This window comes from Fimicolochytrium jonesii (assembly GCF_025526975.1).
Source record: "Fimicolochytrium jonesii strain JEL569 chromosome Unknown EV422scaffold_11, whole genome shotgun sequence".
NCBI classification, from domain to species: Eukaryota; Fungi; Chytridiomycota; class Chytridiomycetes; order Spizellomycetales; family Powellomycetaceae; genus Fimicolochytrium; species Fimicolochytrium jonesii.
Window position 1 is genome coordinate 252,312 of NW_026515678.1, and position 15,017 is coordinate 267,328.

General features: G+C 51.8%; 6 protein-coding genes across 6 annotated transcripts; 2 read left to right on the top strand and 4 right to left on the bottom strand.

Annotated features, from left to right (window-relative positions):
• Positions 1–860: 860 nt before the first annotated feature.
• On the top strand, positions 861–1,988 carry EV422DRAFT_506252 (uncharacterized protein; the record flags this gene model as incomplete). The annotated part of the gene is made up of 4 exons (XM_053068546.1): positions 861–963; positions 1,375–1,457; positions 1,506–1,701; positions 1,729–1,988. The coding sequence occupies 4 exons, from the start codon at positions 861–863 to the stop codon at positions 1,986–1,988; spliced, it is 642 nt and encodes a 213-aa protein (XP_052925670.1).
• Positions 1,989–3,944: 1,956 nt separating this feature from the next.
• On the top strand, positions 3,945–7,342 carry EV422DRAFT_619937 (periplasmic binding protein-like I; the record flags this gene model as incomplete). The annotated part of the gene is made up of 8 exons (XM_053074083.1): positions 3,945–4,016; positions 4,076–4,157; positions 4,312–4,436; positions 4,556–4,936; positions 5,064–5,568; positions 5,667–5,769; positions 5,880–6,759; positions 7,274–7,342. The coding sequence occupies 8 exons, from the start codon at positions 3,945–3,947 to the stop codon at positions 7,340–7,342; spliced, it is 2,217 nt and encodes a 738-aa protein (XP_052925671.1).
• A 367-nt stretch (positions 7,343–7,709) lies between these two features.
• EV422DRAFT_50100 (uncharacterized protein) lies at positions 7,710–9,070 on the bottom strand. Its single transcript, XM_053068166.1, has 2 exons — positions 9,060–9,070; positions 7,710–8,989 (listed from the first exon to the last, which is right to left on the bottom strand). Exon 2 carries the CDS (start codon positions 8,600–8,602, stop codon positions 7,751–7,753), a length of 852 nt encoding a protein of 283 aa, XP_052925672.1. The 5' UTR covers positions 8,603–8,989; positions 9,060–9,070; the 3' UTR covers positions 7,710–7,750.
• Positions 8,608–9,380, bottom strand: EV422DRAFT_567358 (uncharacterized protein; the record flags this gene model as incomplete). Its single annotated transcript, XM_053072529.1, has 2 exons — positions 8,608–8,989; positions 9,250–9,380. The coding sequence occupies 2 exons, from the start codon at positions 9,378–9,380 to the stop codon at positions 8,608–8,610; spliced, it is 513 nt and encodes a 170-aa protein (XP_052925673.1).
• Positions 9,381–11,050: 1,670 nt separating this feature from the next.
• EV422DRAFT_595232 (uncharacterized protein) lies at positions 11,051–12,063 on the bottom strand (the record flags this gene model as incomplete). Its single annotated transcript, XM_053073591.1, has 2 exons — positions 11,051–11,660; positions 11,737–12,063. 2 exons carry the CDS (start codon positions 12,061–12,063, stop codon positions 11,145–11,147), a joined length of 843 nt encoding a protein of 280 aa, XP_052925674.1. The 3' UTR covers positions 11,051–11,144.
• A 261-nt stretch (positions 12,064–12,324) lies between these two features.
• Positions 12,325–15,011, bottom strand: EV422DRAFT_528810 (uncharacterized protein). Its single transcript, XM_053070304.1, has 5 exons — positions 14,684–15,011; positions 14,426–14,573; positions 13,722–14,101; positions 12,777–13,615; positions 12,325–12,656 (listed from the first exon to the last, which is right to left on the bottom strand). Exons 1-5 carry the CDS (start codon positions 14,758–14,760, stop codon positions 12,514–12,516), a joined length of 1,587 nt encoding a protein of 528 aa, XP_052925675.1. The 5' UTR covers positions 14,761–15,011; the 3' UTR covers positions 12,325–12,513.
• Between the last annotated feature and the right edge of the window lie 6 nt (positions 15,012–15,017).

The following is a 15,017-nucleotide window of genomic DNA, read 5'->3' on the forward strand; positions in this document are numbered from 1 at the left end:
ACCTTGAATCTTGGAGGCCTGTATTACCTCTTGCAAGAACAGCAAGCCAATAACAAAGATCCCGTCTTGACACACACAACGGGGCCTCTTCAACGCGTCAGCCACGTCTTTTCCCCCGACGGACCAAAGCAGCGCCTGGAATGGATGACAGTGCATGACGCAGGACAGCAATCTTAAGTGAACTGCAGTCTTACAGATAGAGCAATGAGGCAAGTGAGTTTGTACGCTGTGTCGAAGTGCACCAAACTTCAGCACTACGGGCTTGCACGTAATGGGACAGCACATGTGAACATATGCACCTTTCACCGTGGTAGAGTACCTGCCGTATTTGTGGTCCAATGCCCCGCTCACGGCTTATATTCGACGTATGATTTATCTCAGTTGGGCAACTTCCAACGTATTCTGGTGCCTGACATGTTGCTTGTCAGGGTTGGTCGTGGTTGCCTGAGCTTCACTCTCAACCCGACATATTCCCTTTCAGTCAGATGCTGCATCAAAGAACCGGGCCTATCACGCTCTTTGTCCTTCGCGATAGCGCTCTAGTGCTTTTTGTTAGTGTGGTCTTATTATCCCAGGCAGTTTCTGCCGGAGGATAACCGCTCTGTCCGCGTCTGACATAAGAGGTTGTCGGATCGGAGAGCAAGCACCCTTGTTTTCCGTAAAAAAAATCCTGCCCGGGCGAGGTCTTGGCGAAGACTGAACTTCAAAGCCGCTTACTGTGTCGTCGTAGCTAGCCAGCAGAGCAGAGCACGGATCGGGTCGCTGGGGCACATGTGGCATCTCCAGTTGCCCAATCCGGTCCATCGTTTTTCTCTTAAGGACTACTCTTGCCCACATTGGCGATCGCGATCGTGCAGTCGATGATCTTCACCTGGAGGCTCTTCCTGTTGTTTCTCTCCTTTCTCCTCCTGCGGTTGGTCCTGTCCCTGTCTCGCTTCCATTTTCCTCAGAGTTCATACCTTGGTACTGACGTGATTTGATCTGTTCCTCCGTACGGACCAATCACCCTGCCAGATTTGATATTGGAGTCCAACATGTGGATCTTGCTAAAGCCGTTGGTGCTTTATAAGCGGCGGTCGCTCATAGGGACACGAAGAGGCCTTGTTCAGGGATGCTGGATGATATGTGCGGGAAGAATTCCGCTCCGTGATTGACAGCACCCTGTCAATTTCAAAGAAAGCGACAAGGTAACATACTGTCACATTCAAGAGACTAAACTAGCACTCTCAAAGATCGTTCCCGCTTGCATTCTCCCGTTTTAGCCAGCCTCTGGTAGTATGCGACTGTCACAGCGTCACCTGCAACGTACGGCGCTCGTGCAGCACGGGTGACGCTTAACCCTTGATGAATATCAACCGCTTTGATGGTTGTTAGATATCTCAGCCTCGCAGCGAAACCAAGATGGATCAATTGATTTTGCACATAGCGCGATTAAAAGGAAGCGCGGAGAGCTGGTGGTACGTGGCTTGATAGGGTCCCGACTGTTTTATACGTTCCCGTGGTAGACATTTCCCGATGCTTCAAAACGGAAGGTTTGTGAACGGGGATATGTGCATAGCCCAAGGCTTGCCGCGGTGGAAGGAGCTTACCCGAGCATCAAGATAAAACTGGTTTGCGGTGGGCACTCAGCTGAGCAAGGTGGTTCCGGAGATCCTACTCTCACCACTTCCGCCCCTCCCCAGCGCTATATCGGTGCACCCGGTGGGTGACCTCAAATATTCTTTGCAGGCAATGGTAGTGTTGCGGGTTACGATTCGCAACTGGCCGCAAGATCTCTAGACAGGCGTGATGTGCGCTCGTGGCTGGTGACTGTGGCTGGCAGTTCGCCACATTTCTCAAGGACTCTGGTCTTCTATAAGCTCGTGGGAGACAATCAAACGCTACGAAACAAAAAATCGCAAAAAGTCTTCGGGATGAGAGATTGTTGTGTCACGCCCACAAAAACGCAAGATGCGGTGACACCCGCCCGTGGGGCGCTCATACTATAATCCGGCGTTAAGTGAGGCTAATCAGCACCGAGCTCTTACGCTAGATACTTTGCCCGTTATGTTAACGTGCAAACCTTGATGTAGCCATATAAAACCGCAGGATATCAAACCAGGCGGAGGCTGTGCTGTGACGGGGGACATTGATAGCAACCATGGTCATTCCGTACGGGCCCCAAATCAAAAGAAAGAAGGTCCTACTTACTTCGGTTAGTCTAAGCGCTGTCTTCCGAGTTTCGTAGGAGTTTGTGATGAATATCGTGCTTGACTACACACATTGGGAACAGGGAAATGGGAGGACAACAACCAGAGGAGCCACAAGCAACTCGTGGCAACTCCTTCAGCAACGCAAGCAATTTTGACCATACCGGTACAACCACCATCGCGAGCGCAAGATGAAAACTCCCGACAGAACCGCCCCTAATAACAGGAAACGTCTGTTCCTCAACACGATTGTCTTTCCGCCGACCCGTCGCTTAGCTTCCTTCGCCAAATTTGGTGGGTTGAAGTCCCCGCCGCCGACCGGGCAAGACCTCCTTTGTCTATGACTTTACGCGTCGCCCGTCACCGGCACCGCGCGTTGCCGAACGGTCGGTAACATGCCCTCAGACCGAGGGCTACCCTCGTTAGGGCTGGTTCTATCTCTCTATCCCGGGCATAGCTGATTTATTTCAGGGCATCGTTAGGCACAGCTTTATGGACCCTGACTGTGAGCTTCAGGACGATAATCCGGGACTCGCGCGCAGAGAATGTCATGGACAATCAATGATGATACACCCAAAGGATGCTCCATTCCCTAATGGCCATAAACTCGTTCCTAAGCAATGCCTGGAGCAATGCCCTCCCCCTCTGACCGGGTTTGAGATCTTGTTATCAGAAAGCAGCATTCCGGCCGGCTCAACCTATCGGCTGCGACAACCTTAAACCTTGTCCCTGAATTTTTGGCTCGTCAAGTACCTCATCTACCTTTCCACCATACAAGGGCACCAGAGAACTTGGGTATTACGTGCAAAATCAACGTTTATGCTCCATAGAGATGCTCATTCTGAAAGCCTCAGCGCCGGCAAAACGGACCTCAGGCAATCGAAGTTTGTCACTTGAGAGGAGGAAGAAAAGGTCGCTTATGTCAAAACGGACTCGATGGCCGAACCAGCCTTCTTTCGAGGCCTATACTGGAAGATTTTTGCGTACTCTATAACTTTAAAACATAAGCGTACAAGGGGATGTGAGTTTTTTGCCCTACGACGTCAGTTTTTCGTTGAGATCGATGGAAGGGATCTGCCCCGTGCTGCCTGGGCCTTTCTCAATTCCGAATCAGGGCGGACTTACATCCTGGCTCGAAGCGTCGAAATGCAGGGATCGGGATATGACACCTCGACACCTTGACAGTCTGACGTATTCTTTCCCCCGTCCGGCGTGGGTAGGGAGACATTACTCGGACCGACTCAGACTATTAGTTAGATTATGCCAAGCGGAGGGTGCAGGCCCTAATGGAGGACGGCGGGAGGGGTGGATTGGAAAAAAACATCAACCTCGACTCTAAGTGATGGCTGCCTGGAGTGAGTGATGTCAACCTGGGCATTCTCTGCAGGGTTCCCCGCGGGCACCATCACATCAGCGCTAGCCCAGCGGCCGATTTTTCGTAATTCTTTCCTTTCCCATCATGCAAACGTATTGCTCACTGGCACCCGGGGCGCCAATAAAGGTAGAGACTGTTCGCCTCTGTCCCGATACTGTCTGGCGAAGGAACCGCATCTGTCACCGAATACCCGGCGTGCAGACGAGTGATCCCAAAGCGAATCGAAGCAAGCAAGCCAGAAGATGCACCACAGCTACATTTCGTCGCTTTTTGTCGTCTGGGCCGTGTGCTCTGTCGAACGCAGTGTTCGTGCCGATCCTCCGACAATCAGGTTGGCGATGACTTTACCGTTCGCGCTATGGAATGTTAGCGGGAGCAGCATGGAGGAAAGGGCCATGCGCGGGGCTCGCATGGCAGCTGAGGAGATTACGGTGTGGCTGTTCCATCGCTCCGTAAGTTTCTCATGGTTGCAGTCTGGAACTGATAATATCCTCGTCATCTGGCTTCTCAGGCAAACCCAGGGATGTGGTTCGGCAGTGTTCCGTTTCAGGTACAAGCTATTGATGATGCTCTCCCGGATCGACAAGACTACGGTGCGTGATGGATCAATGCATACAATGCCCGCACATTTTCCCCTTCCGGGGAAGTAAAGATAGTCATGATCTTTTGCGACAATATCACTAATTATGCACTTGTTGGTGTCTCCACTAAGAAACCCATTTTGATTCCATTTCGTTTGAAATCTAGGCAAGCTCATCGCAACTGTCCAGCGCGACGTTATCAAGGATCTATCGAATGGGTTCAATGGAGTTCTAGGAGATCGATATTCGGCAGCGAGCAAAATGCTTTCCTATGCACTCGCGTCATCGGGGGTAGGTATACGGGTCAGATTGGCGCACCTCACCTCCAGATCCAGCAGCATGCAGATCCCAGGCCACGAGTTACTTCGCTTTTCTTTAACTCCACTGTTACTCACTTTGCATATACGCAGATCTTTCAATGTTCAGTATGGTCAACGAGCCCCGGTCTCGGCGACAAGGCATCGTTCCCAACTTTCTTCCGCCTAGTAGCCGACGACAACTTTCAAGCACTTGTTGTTCTCGATCTCATTCGCTCTCAGGGGTGGAAGAAGATTGGCGTCTTGGTTGGAGAAGAATCTTACGGGCAGGGGCTACTGGACAAGATACGTTCGAGCGTGGATTCGTACGGCATATCGTTGCTGGGGTCGTACACCTTTTACATGGACGATCCCGCCGGCGTCGAGTACCGAGTAAACCAGCTGAAGGATCTAGGAGCAAGGATCATCCTGCTCTTCCCGAACGGGGAGGCCGACGCTGTGAAAGTGTTTCGCGTGCTCAAAGCGAATGGCATGGTGGGATCGGATTACGTGTACATCGGAGGGGGACAACCTGCTTGAAGTTTATAAGGCCGCCGAAACGGACGAAGACCGAGCGAACCTACAAGGTTTGCTAATGACCGAACCGTTGGAGTACTCGCAGTTAACAAAGGGATTCGAGACCAAGTTTACACAAAGATGGGGTGTTGCCCCCCCGTCCGGCGCTGTCGCATGGTACGACGCAACGTATGCATTTGCCTACGCGTTCAAGAAGCTGATGAACGATTACGGTTACTCTGCAACGGAGATATCCACCAACAAATGGCTCGAAAAAGGACTCAAGGTCAATCAGTTCACCAACTTTTCCTTTACCGGCGCCATGGGGAAAGCATCCTGGCAAGCGAACGGGGACTCTGCAAACGCGTTGTTCCACGTCCGCAATCTCGTTGGTTCTGAGTTCGTAGAGGTGGCGCTTGGCGAAGCTGGGGCACTATCCCTTACTTCCAACATCGTGTTCGCTTCAGGCCTTACTACATCTCCGTCCGATTCACCAACATTGACGGATCAAACCATCGGATACAAGAAGAGTGCTCCTGCCGTTATCATCGCCATAGCTTCGGTCATGCTTGTGATTACCGCCGTGTCGACAGTGCCTCTCGTATTATTCCGTAACAACAAAATGCTGAAGCCAGTATCACCTTTGTTCATGGCCTTCTCTGCAACTGGCATGGTGTGTGTTTCCTCTCGATCTTCGTGGATGCTGTAGAAGTTCCAACGACGGTCTCTTGCAATTCGTACATGGCGTTGCTGACCGTCGGATTTGGAACGGTGGTGGGGGGTATTCTGGTCAAGTTGCGGAGGCTTTATAGGTAGGTTTTTATTCATCACCTCCCCTGCTATGGTCAATCACTCCTTGCATCTAGCCGTCTGGCTGATAAACTGGCAGGGAGGAACGGGACTAACCAGATCTTCGGTACAGAATTTTTGACAACCGGATCGCCCATCGACGCGCGTCCAGCAATACGGAGCTCCTTGCTCAATCCGGCGCCATTCTCCTTATCGAATTGTTGCTTGTCTTCATCTGGTCCGGCGCTTTCCCGCTTCTCGCCAACGAGCACAACGACCTCCGTTACGCTACCCATTACTATCAATGCGCCTCATCCAATCATGGCGCAGGGGAGGCCATGATGCTCGCCGTCTTTATCTACAACGGCCTACTCGTGTTAGCCTGCTGCTATTTCGCTTTCGCTACGCGGAACATTTACTCAGCATACAACGAGGCCAAAGCAATTGGCATCGCCATTTACAACATTCTGTTCTGCGCTCTCATTATCCTTTTGACAAGATATCTGACTCCGCTGGCGCCAGTGCCATCCTTCCTTATCAGGAGTTCGTGCGTTCTTATCGCCGTTGGAGTTGCATACTGTGCTCTCTGCGGAAGGTTCCTTTACGGACTAGCTTCCGACAAGACTGCGGACAGGGGGACGCCCGGCGACGATGCGTTTGTTAAGGATGGCGCGGCCAATCGACGAGGGTTCGATAGCAAGCCGACCGCTCTGCCCTCAGGAGTTAAATCGGAACGCCTGCCCGTTCGCGGATCCACCCGCATTACCAGCAAGCAATGGCGCAATTTTACCGCTCATATCATGCTCAAGCCCGGTCCACTCTTCGTCCTTGTAAATGAGGAAGAGTCAGACAGAGCTCTAGCGGTGCCGCTCAACCAAGTTACCGTAGAGTTGAAAGACGATCGGTTTTCAATCCGCTGGCCGAGAGGGGAGGTAGAGGCTCAAGCCGAGAGCCCGCAAAGTGCGCAAGATTGGGTGACCGCCATTCGGTCCTTTACACGTGCCAACAGCTCTGTAAGTGCCGGGGCCGACATGGATGTTAAGAGGACCAGGGTCACATCCAGCATTGATGCCGGCATGCCTTGAGACGACGTACTGTCAGGTAGCAAAAAGCTGTCTCTCCTCCTAGTTGAATCCAATTGGGGCTTTCATCAAAGTTGAAATACAGTAGAGTGACAAAAGTTTCTAGCAATTTTATTTCGACATTTTCACACATTTCACCGCCGATGTCCCAAATGTTTTTCCCAAGCCCTGGTTATCAATTAATGGAATCCATTCAGGTCTTGGTCGAACCCCCTTTTGCGTTAATAACCATCTCCATGCGCTGTGACACACTCTTGTTAAGCGCTGTCAAAGTCCGAATGTCTAAACTAGCCCTTTCCGCCTTGACCAACAGTTCTAGCTCATCCAGGGTTTTCGGGCGGTGTTATGGACGACGCGTCCACGTCATAAGCTTACCTCATCACGAAGCTTTGACAGTCTGTCACTGTACTGTCAACTCCCTGTCAAAACACGCTGCCGTGCGTAGCCGCACGCAGCCACACCTGCGTCTATTCTATACCTTCTGGTGGGGAAACTTGTCATGTGCATCAACTAAGTGCCATCAAGGCAAAAGCCTCTATCTAACGTCCCCATCTATATATTATGGTTACTACGGTTGCCCAACCTCATACCACAAATGGCTGCGAAACGGACGATAACGATACCGATCATGGATATTTGCGCAGGCAGGAATCTATTTAGAATATTCGGATTACTATCCCTCTAGCATGTCATGAGCAACTACAATTTGATGTAAAGATTTCGGACACACTCCTACCACACTGCCGTAGGGTGACCGTTTGCGTTAACATACGACAGGAGGTTGAGGAAAGTCGAGTGTGTTTCAAGATGCAACATTTGCAATACCGGAATACTATGTAGAGAAACGACCGCCTTCTGTCTACCCGCCGATCAACTATACTGGTGCCCTCCTAATCCTGCTCGAAAATGTTCAGTTCCGAAGTCAACCTTCAGTTTCGATGATTTCCAGGGATTGATACGTCCAGCTTCGGTTCGCCGCAGCCACTGCATAGAACTGCGGCGGAGGCGCCTGCCTTTCGGTCCGATGTGACAAACGAACTCCACCGGCGTGTTGTTTGGAGATAAGGATCGGAGTTTTCAAGGTGTCCGATCGGATTTGCGGAGTCGTCGTCATGGTGTGAGCTTCCTCCACCGCGACGGGTGCCCATTGCAGCTGGCCATCCGGAAGTTGACGCAGAGCAGTATGCAATATTGGCAGCCGATGTATCAGGACGACCGCCGTGAGAACAAGGAGGGCGAGGAGGGGTAAGGCTAGGGCGATCATTGACACGGGTCCCACTTGAACGCACGCGTGCTGTCGGACGATGAGGTTCGGTGACGGGTCTTGGAAGTTGGTCATCATCGTCAGCAGTGTGGTCGGGAGCGTGGTACCTCCGAGGCAGCGGATGTCCTTGAACAACTCATTGTGGGTGACTCCATTCAAGTCATCGATGATGCCATACGGTAAGGCGCGGGTGTACTCGCCCACGCAGGTGTTCTTGTCGTTTTTGATGTATCGGTCAAAGAATGAAATGATGTACAATCGCCAAGGCCATTGGAAGCCTCTTTCGACGATCTGACAAGTGTGTCCACGGAACAAAGCGGTTCCTTCACGTACCACACCCTTAACATCTTTCGGAAGGAAAGTGACCCATTCGTCGAATAGGAGCGCAACGGCCATCATTTTCACCATGACGACCGGTGAACCCACTTCATTTTGACCAGTCCATGTCGCAAGGGAGTGGAATAGCATCGCAGGAATGGTGGTACTTCCATCAGAGATGCGCTGCGTCATAGGGTTCACGCCGTCTCCATGCCAAGCTGGTCATCAGGAACATCGGCAACGAGGTCCTCTCCAAGGCTGCGACGCGCAAAGTCCTTCATGCTCCCAACGAAAGCTTGAGGACGGACGTCGGGCAAGCTAACGTTGACGCTTATGAAAGCTTGGCGTTCTTCATAGTCGCAGCTCAACAGGAATCCCGGCGTGTCTTGAACAGGTGGGGCCCAGCGAGCGCTTGAGGAGAAAACGTTCGGCACGAACCAAGGATCCTCGATCCGCATTTGATCGTACGCTTTGGCGACCTCGCCTAGATGCTGATCAAATTCCTGAAGGCTGATGCCGTCTCCGCGAGCTTTGATTGCGGGCTCCGAGTAAAGTCCTTTGCCGCAACCAGATGTTGTTCTACGAAAATTTCAAGAATGAGTGATTCCACGGTCTTTTATTCCGAACGACCAATGACGAATAAGAGAACCTCATATCCGCCGCGATTAGCATACCCGACAGGTAATCTACGTTTGAAGCTACCATGAGAGACGCACAGATGACTGTCAAATACCACGCCCGCCTCTGATACAGTCTCCAGAGCCCTGAGGCAATCCCCTTGGGGCATCAAGAGCCGAGCGTCTGCAGTCCCCATCCGTTCGAGACGAGACCAGACGTACGCCTTTGATATTCTGAGAAACCAGGCGAAAACCAACATCCAGAGCGCCATCAGCATGATCCTTGTTACCAGAAGCGTCTTGCGCAGGATCTCCTGGTCAGTTCCATCCTTGAAGAGGACAAATCTGAACATGGCCGGTGCCATATGTATGCGCAGCGGTAAGGTCTACGGCGGATTCTGAAGTTGAAGGGCGCCCGTTTTCTCTGTCCTCTCCTCTACCTCAAGGCGTTTTCTTCGTTTGTGCATGAGCTTCGAGTCCGCAACGCATCCACACCAAAAGGAAAAGGGCCTAAGAAGGAGGACTCTAGATCTAGACTCTAGAGTCTACATATACAACTCCTTAAGGTCGCAGTCCGTCCGCAGTGGTGCCATCGCGCGCGCTTGAAGCTGCGTAACCCTGGTTTCTGTTTCCTAGCGTGCGCTGGGTAGATAGATATGTGGTCTATCGGCGACGACGATATGGACGGGGCAACCAGAAAGCCCTTGGATACCCGCAATGGATGCCTGTACGCAGCCGAGCTTCCAGAAGCGAAGTTGTTAAACCACAAAGGAAGAAGCCGGATAGCGCGAGTCCGAGTGTGAGTGCATCACATCGAGAACATCGGGAATGGCGACGCGGCCAGTTGTCCACAAGTTCCTCCAGTTCTGTCAGCACTGCGTACATCAGGCGTACATACATACATACATACATACATGGTGAAGCAGAGTGGTGAAGCAGAGTGGTGAAGCAGAGTGGTGAAGCAGAGTGGTCCTTCCCTATGACAGATGATTTGCACAGGTTTGCCTGAAGCTATCGTTCTTAGATGACAAAAGCCTCCCATATCTTTGCCGGTGCCTCTCGTGGTAAACGAATCCACCCTTGACGTGATAAGCACCAAGTCGGCCGGTTAGGGCTGGGTGTTAGTAACCCTAATCCTAACGCTAACCCTAACCGGGGTACTTAACATTGTCGTCGAGCAACTTCCCAAGCGCCTGAGTGGTGAGTGGGTTGCTAGGCCGTCCCGCATTATACACCTCCGCCAGCTTGTGGACATACAAGTATAAGTTGGAGTAATAAGATGGTGCGCACCATAATGAGCACCATCTTATTACTCCAACTTATACTTGTAAAAGAGATCTGTGTCCCACTCAAACGCATCGGCGATTTTTTCTCGTATAGCCTCCATCCGGATTGCTGCCGAGTGCGAGTCCTCAATTTCCACACCGAACCCCAGCAAGTGGAACGAAACTCGGGCGAAAAAGGGTTGCGACAACAGCTCCGAGAACGTGGGCTCTTACTGGACAGATACGCATGCAAGCCGGCAACGTCAATGCGATCCATTCCCTCCATCTGCGGTGACAATTGAACAGCCGCTTCGTGGATTATACGGACTGGTCCTTCCAAATCCGACGCCCCGTCCCAATCCCCCGTCAGTTCGACGAGCTCACCCGCTGCGTGGATGCGGCATGCGGTCTTGACGACATCCGAGAACTCTCGAAGTGCGAACTGCGCGGGATTGGCGTCCAAGGCGAACTTCAACGACTGGACATAGATGCGATCGAGAGAGCTGTCGGCCAATCCTTCGCATACGGAATCAAAGCTGATGCCCATATCTGCGCAGAACTTGAGCAGCCCGTACAGGATCTCGGTTTCGAGGTGAGAGATAGGGTAAACATGGGGCATGGTGAAAACCTGCCGAAGCTTGTCGAGAAACTCGGCCTCGCTCATTCGCACCGTGCAAATCAATGAGTAGTGAGCGGTTTGTCGTCTGCCGAACTCCCCGTTTCTTGCGAGCCTTGTCCTTGGCGTTATCCCAGAACTTCAAAGGTATGTCGCCGTCTAAAACTACCGCCAATCCCAGTGGGAGTTCGAAAGGAAGATCCACGAACTGCCAGCATTTCCCCTCCCGCAAGTCGCTAGTCAAATATAGGTGATTTTCGAATTGTGGGAGCAACAAGGAGAGTCCGTAAGGCGTAAATTGCCAGGCTTCCACCGTTCTTCTGCACCTTTGGAACTAGGTTCTCCGCCCGGTACTTTGCATCATCGCCACGTTCACGCCAAATCACGACGCGGGTTGAAGAGTACAGGGAGAATGAAGATTCATCCGAGAAAATGACGTTCTTCCACATGTCGTCATCCCAGTGCAACCTTTCCTGCGTCCAGGCCAAGCGAAGGCCTGTCTTCCGAGCGTCGAGGAGTGGTTTCCGAGCTGCTTTGAACTTGAAGAGCTCAGCCCGCTGGATCAGGCGTTGCAATGATCGGACTGGGTAGCGGATACCGTCATCATCTTCAATGATGCGTTGGATAGTGTCGAGGTTTTCACGGTTGTTCTTTCTGACGGCCTGGTGGACCCGTCGTACATGGTCTTCATTGTATTTACGAGGGCGGCCAGTGGGTGCATTCGGTTGCGCAGAGCCAGTGTCTTTGAAACGCTGGATAGTAAGTGTACCTTACGTTTTGTGGTGTTCAGAGCTGTTGCAATGGAGGCATAGCTGCGTTTTCCGTCACCAAGATGCATGCCGATAATGCGCTCGCGGACCGCTGGGGAAAGGTTGGAACGGCGGGGTTTTGTAGGGGTGGTGTTCCTCTCCTCATCGTCAGAGGTGGGAGGTTCAACGGGGTCAAGTCGATAATCCTCCAATCGCTTGGAATGGGGGCGTCGGGAACTCGGGGAGGGTGGTTTGCGTTGGGGTCGTATTGATACTCCACAACTTTTTGGAGGGGCTCGGGAAGCGGAAGCTGGTCATCTTCGCCAAACAGTAGTTCAAATATGTGGTCTGCGATGTCCATATCGTCGTAGTCCTCCGGGACAAGGTCAGGCAATGGGGTGGCCATTGCGTTGGCCATTGCGCAAAGAAGATGGGTACACTACTCTACAGGCCTCAGTAAGCTGTGAGCGCGATCTCTGGACTATCTGGAAGGTGTCCCGAGTGTTGTGAGGTATGTCAGAAGTTTTGGGGTTGCAGTGGATGTGCTCGCAATGTCAAGGATGTTGGTCAAGATGTCGCCGACAACGTTGTGGCAGCCGGCCGGTGACTTCTGCTGGCCACAACGATTTATTGACCGCGTCCATGCCGTCGTAACGTCCGTTTCGGCATCTACTTTGGCATCTGACGTCTACTTTGGCATCCTACTGTACGTAGCATTTCCCCAGAATTATTGCATCAGCTCTATTTTCCTATGCTACAAGGTCTTCTTGCTTGATGGCTATATTTCCCTTCACAACTCTAACCTGCTATCATTGATCCTAACATTACTTGATCTCATCTCTATGCTACCATGTTTCTATTCCTCGAAGGCTACAGACGATACTTTTATTGCTGGCTCAGATTGTATTTCGTCCGCTTTGCGGGCACTACCGCTGCCGCCATTGACCCCCGCCCCACTGCCAAACTCCGGATGATGAACCAGAAAATGTCTACGAAGACCTAGATGCGCCAAAAATCGAAAACGAGGGGAAAATGTTAAAGAATAACGACCATTCAAAAATTAGAGCATAACAACGGGCAAAACGGAAGTAAAAGCCAGATCACGGCCCCCCGGCTCACCTGCTTCGGCATGAACGATCTGAAATAAGCTAGGAATACTGGCAGCGAAGTAGTGCGGCCCCACGTACCCCTGCCACCAGGCCCCCAAGCACAATCCTATCACCTCCATAACGAGGACAAACACGGCAAACGGACCTCTGAAGGCTTCGAAGTCGAATCTCGCAAGGATAAACGTGAGGTGAATCAACAGGATGCTCGTGAAAGCGCTGGTCTTGGGGTTCAACCCCGCCTCAAGCCTCGAGATGGCATTCTCGCCAGACAGTTGGCGATATCGGGTAGACACGTCCCAGATCATGAAGAAATCGACGAGGAGGTAGCAGCACATGGAAGACATTTGCTCACGAAAGGGGTGCAGCTGCGCCCCTTGACATCCGCCACCGAAAACCCCCAGCGATTTGATAATGATCGCGAAGATGGATAGGAGAGGGATGGTCACGAAGAGCGAGACTGCCTCCGACGGGAAACCTTGCAAAAGATAACACAATATTGCCCCAGATGTCCAGCACGAAAGAATGTTGCTTCCGTGACATAGTATCTGTTCCTTCACGGAGAACACAGAACAGAATCGGTGAAATGTTTCCTCGGCGTTCTTGTCGGTGAAAGGCGGGTTGAGGAGGAGGTTTCGGAAACAATTGCAACGCCGGTGGTTTGTTCGGATTGTGCGCCGAGGAGGCGCTCCCGGGTTGGACACAGGAGCGCTCCCATTCTCCTTTCCTTTGTTGTCGAGTGACGACTTTTCATCGCCTTTTTGCGATGGTGGACCGTTTCCAGTCTCGTTTGCTTCCTTGTCCATATATTGTTGCAGTAAAACCCAGTCCCTCATCGAACGGATCTGTCGCCTAGAGAGAAGCAAGGAAACCGGAGAAAGGTATGAAAAGATTAACAAAGTGACCGAAAACAGAATTGTGCACACAAACGGCATACTGCGAGACACCTTTCGCTTACCTCCATTGCACAAACGTCGACAACCCTACAGTCCACATCATCCTCAGAACGACTTTGTAGCCCCCTTGGCTCAATGCTCCAGGTTGGTGAAATATGTTTCCGAAGATGCGCATCCCAATGATATACAAGGCGGCTATCCCCGCCCTTTGTTGTACCCCCCCAAGGGAGAGTGCGGTAATGACTGTGACAGTGTTCGGCATCTCCGAAGCCAGTGTGACTGCCATGTCCCGTTCTGTGGCCCACGATACATTTTGGTTGTTCATTGAATAAATTGGCACGAGGAGAAATGCCAAAGTGAGGATGGCCGTGAGTCTGAACATCCATGGAGGTTTCAGCAGCAGGTTGACGAACATTCCTACAAAGAGGATTATGAAGCCTTCCTGTTTTCCGTTGAATGGAATTCGGTTTGGGGTTAGCATGTGATTTTGTGCCAGTTTTCATTTCCATTTCACATTGAGGGAAGCAAAAAGGATGTGCAAGTACATCCTCGATGAAAGTGGGTGCCGCCGGCGGCTGTTGCCTCACCGGCGATAAATTGGAGATGCCGCCCATGCAACTAGGGTCACTCGGGTGTGGTCTCCGGCGAGAAAATCCGCGCTGCGCCTCGTACACAAGCAATCGATCCACCCCCGGGCATTCGCGCCTTTAGCGCTCACGAACTCGCTCCGCTTGCACCCTTCCACCGCTCCGTCGGAACATCTTACCGAAAAAGGAAATCTGAATAGCGTTACTGCATCAAACTTTCGTGATTGTTGAAAGAAGATGAATCCCAGGCAAAGGAGTCCAAAGGCTGCGGTAGTGGCGTTCCGACGTCCTGTGGAGGAAGCCTTGCGTGCTTCAGCTTGCACATATCTGTTATTCCGACAGTTTGAAGGTATTGAAGCGGCATCGGGTGTTAGAGGTTTTCCATCGAACACGGGGAAACGCCAGTGGTTTTTTGCGAAGAAGAGCGTTTTACGTACTCGGATTGAGTTGTCGGGTTGATGAAAGATGCTCTCCAGACTGATATCTGATATTCGGGGTTTGCATGTGGGGGCATCCCCAAGAGGTAAGTGGCGGGAAAAGGGGTGTGAGAGCCGGTCTGAGGATGGGGCGATATGATTATGCTGGAGAAGGGTCTCCCGCAATAGCGTTTTCAGGGCTAATGCGGGACCTTGACCTATATACGGACAAAGGGTTTGCAGGATACTCGTTGCAGGCTTCCCAACATGCTGAGGGTGGCTCTCCCAGTCTAAACTTAGTGTGTACCCGAAATAAGCGCCCGTTGTGTCTCTCTTCGCCCTCTTGTGGGGCAAT

What these genes read in the sequence shown, in the direction of transcription:
- EV422DRAFT_50100 (XM_053068166.1), bottom strand. Translation starts at nt 8,602, where the DNA reads ATGACGCAGCGCATCTCTGATGGAAGTACCACCATTCCTGCGATGCTA.
- EV422DRAFT_528810 (XM_053070304.1), bottom strand. Translation starts at nt 14,760, where the DNA reads ATGCCCCCACATGCAAACCCCGAATATCAGATATCAGTCTGGAGAGCA. An exon ending in TATTCAGATTTCCTTTTTCG is followed by an intron (nt 14,102 to 14,425) that starts GTAAGATGTTCC and finishes AACGGAAAACAG; the next exon opens with GAAGGCTTCATAATCCTCTT. An exon ending in GATCGTTCATGCCGAAGCAG is followed by an intron (nt 12,657 to 12,776) that starts GTGAGCCGGGGG and finishes TGGCGCATCTAG; the next exon opens with GTCTTCGTAGACATTTTCTG.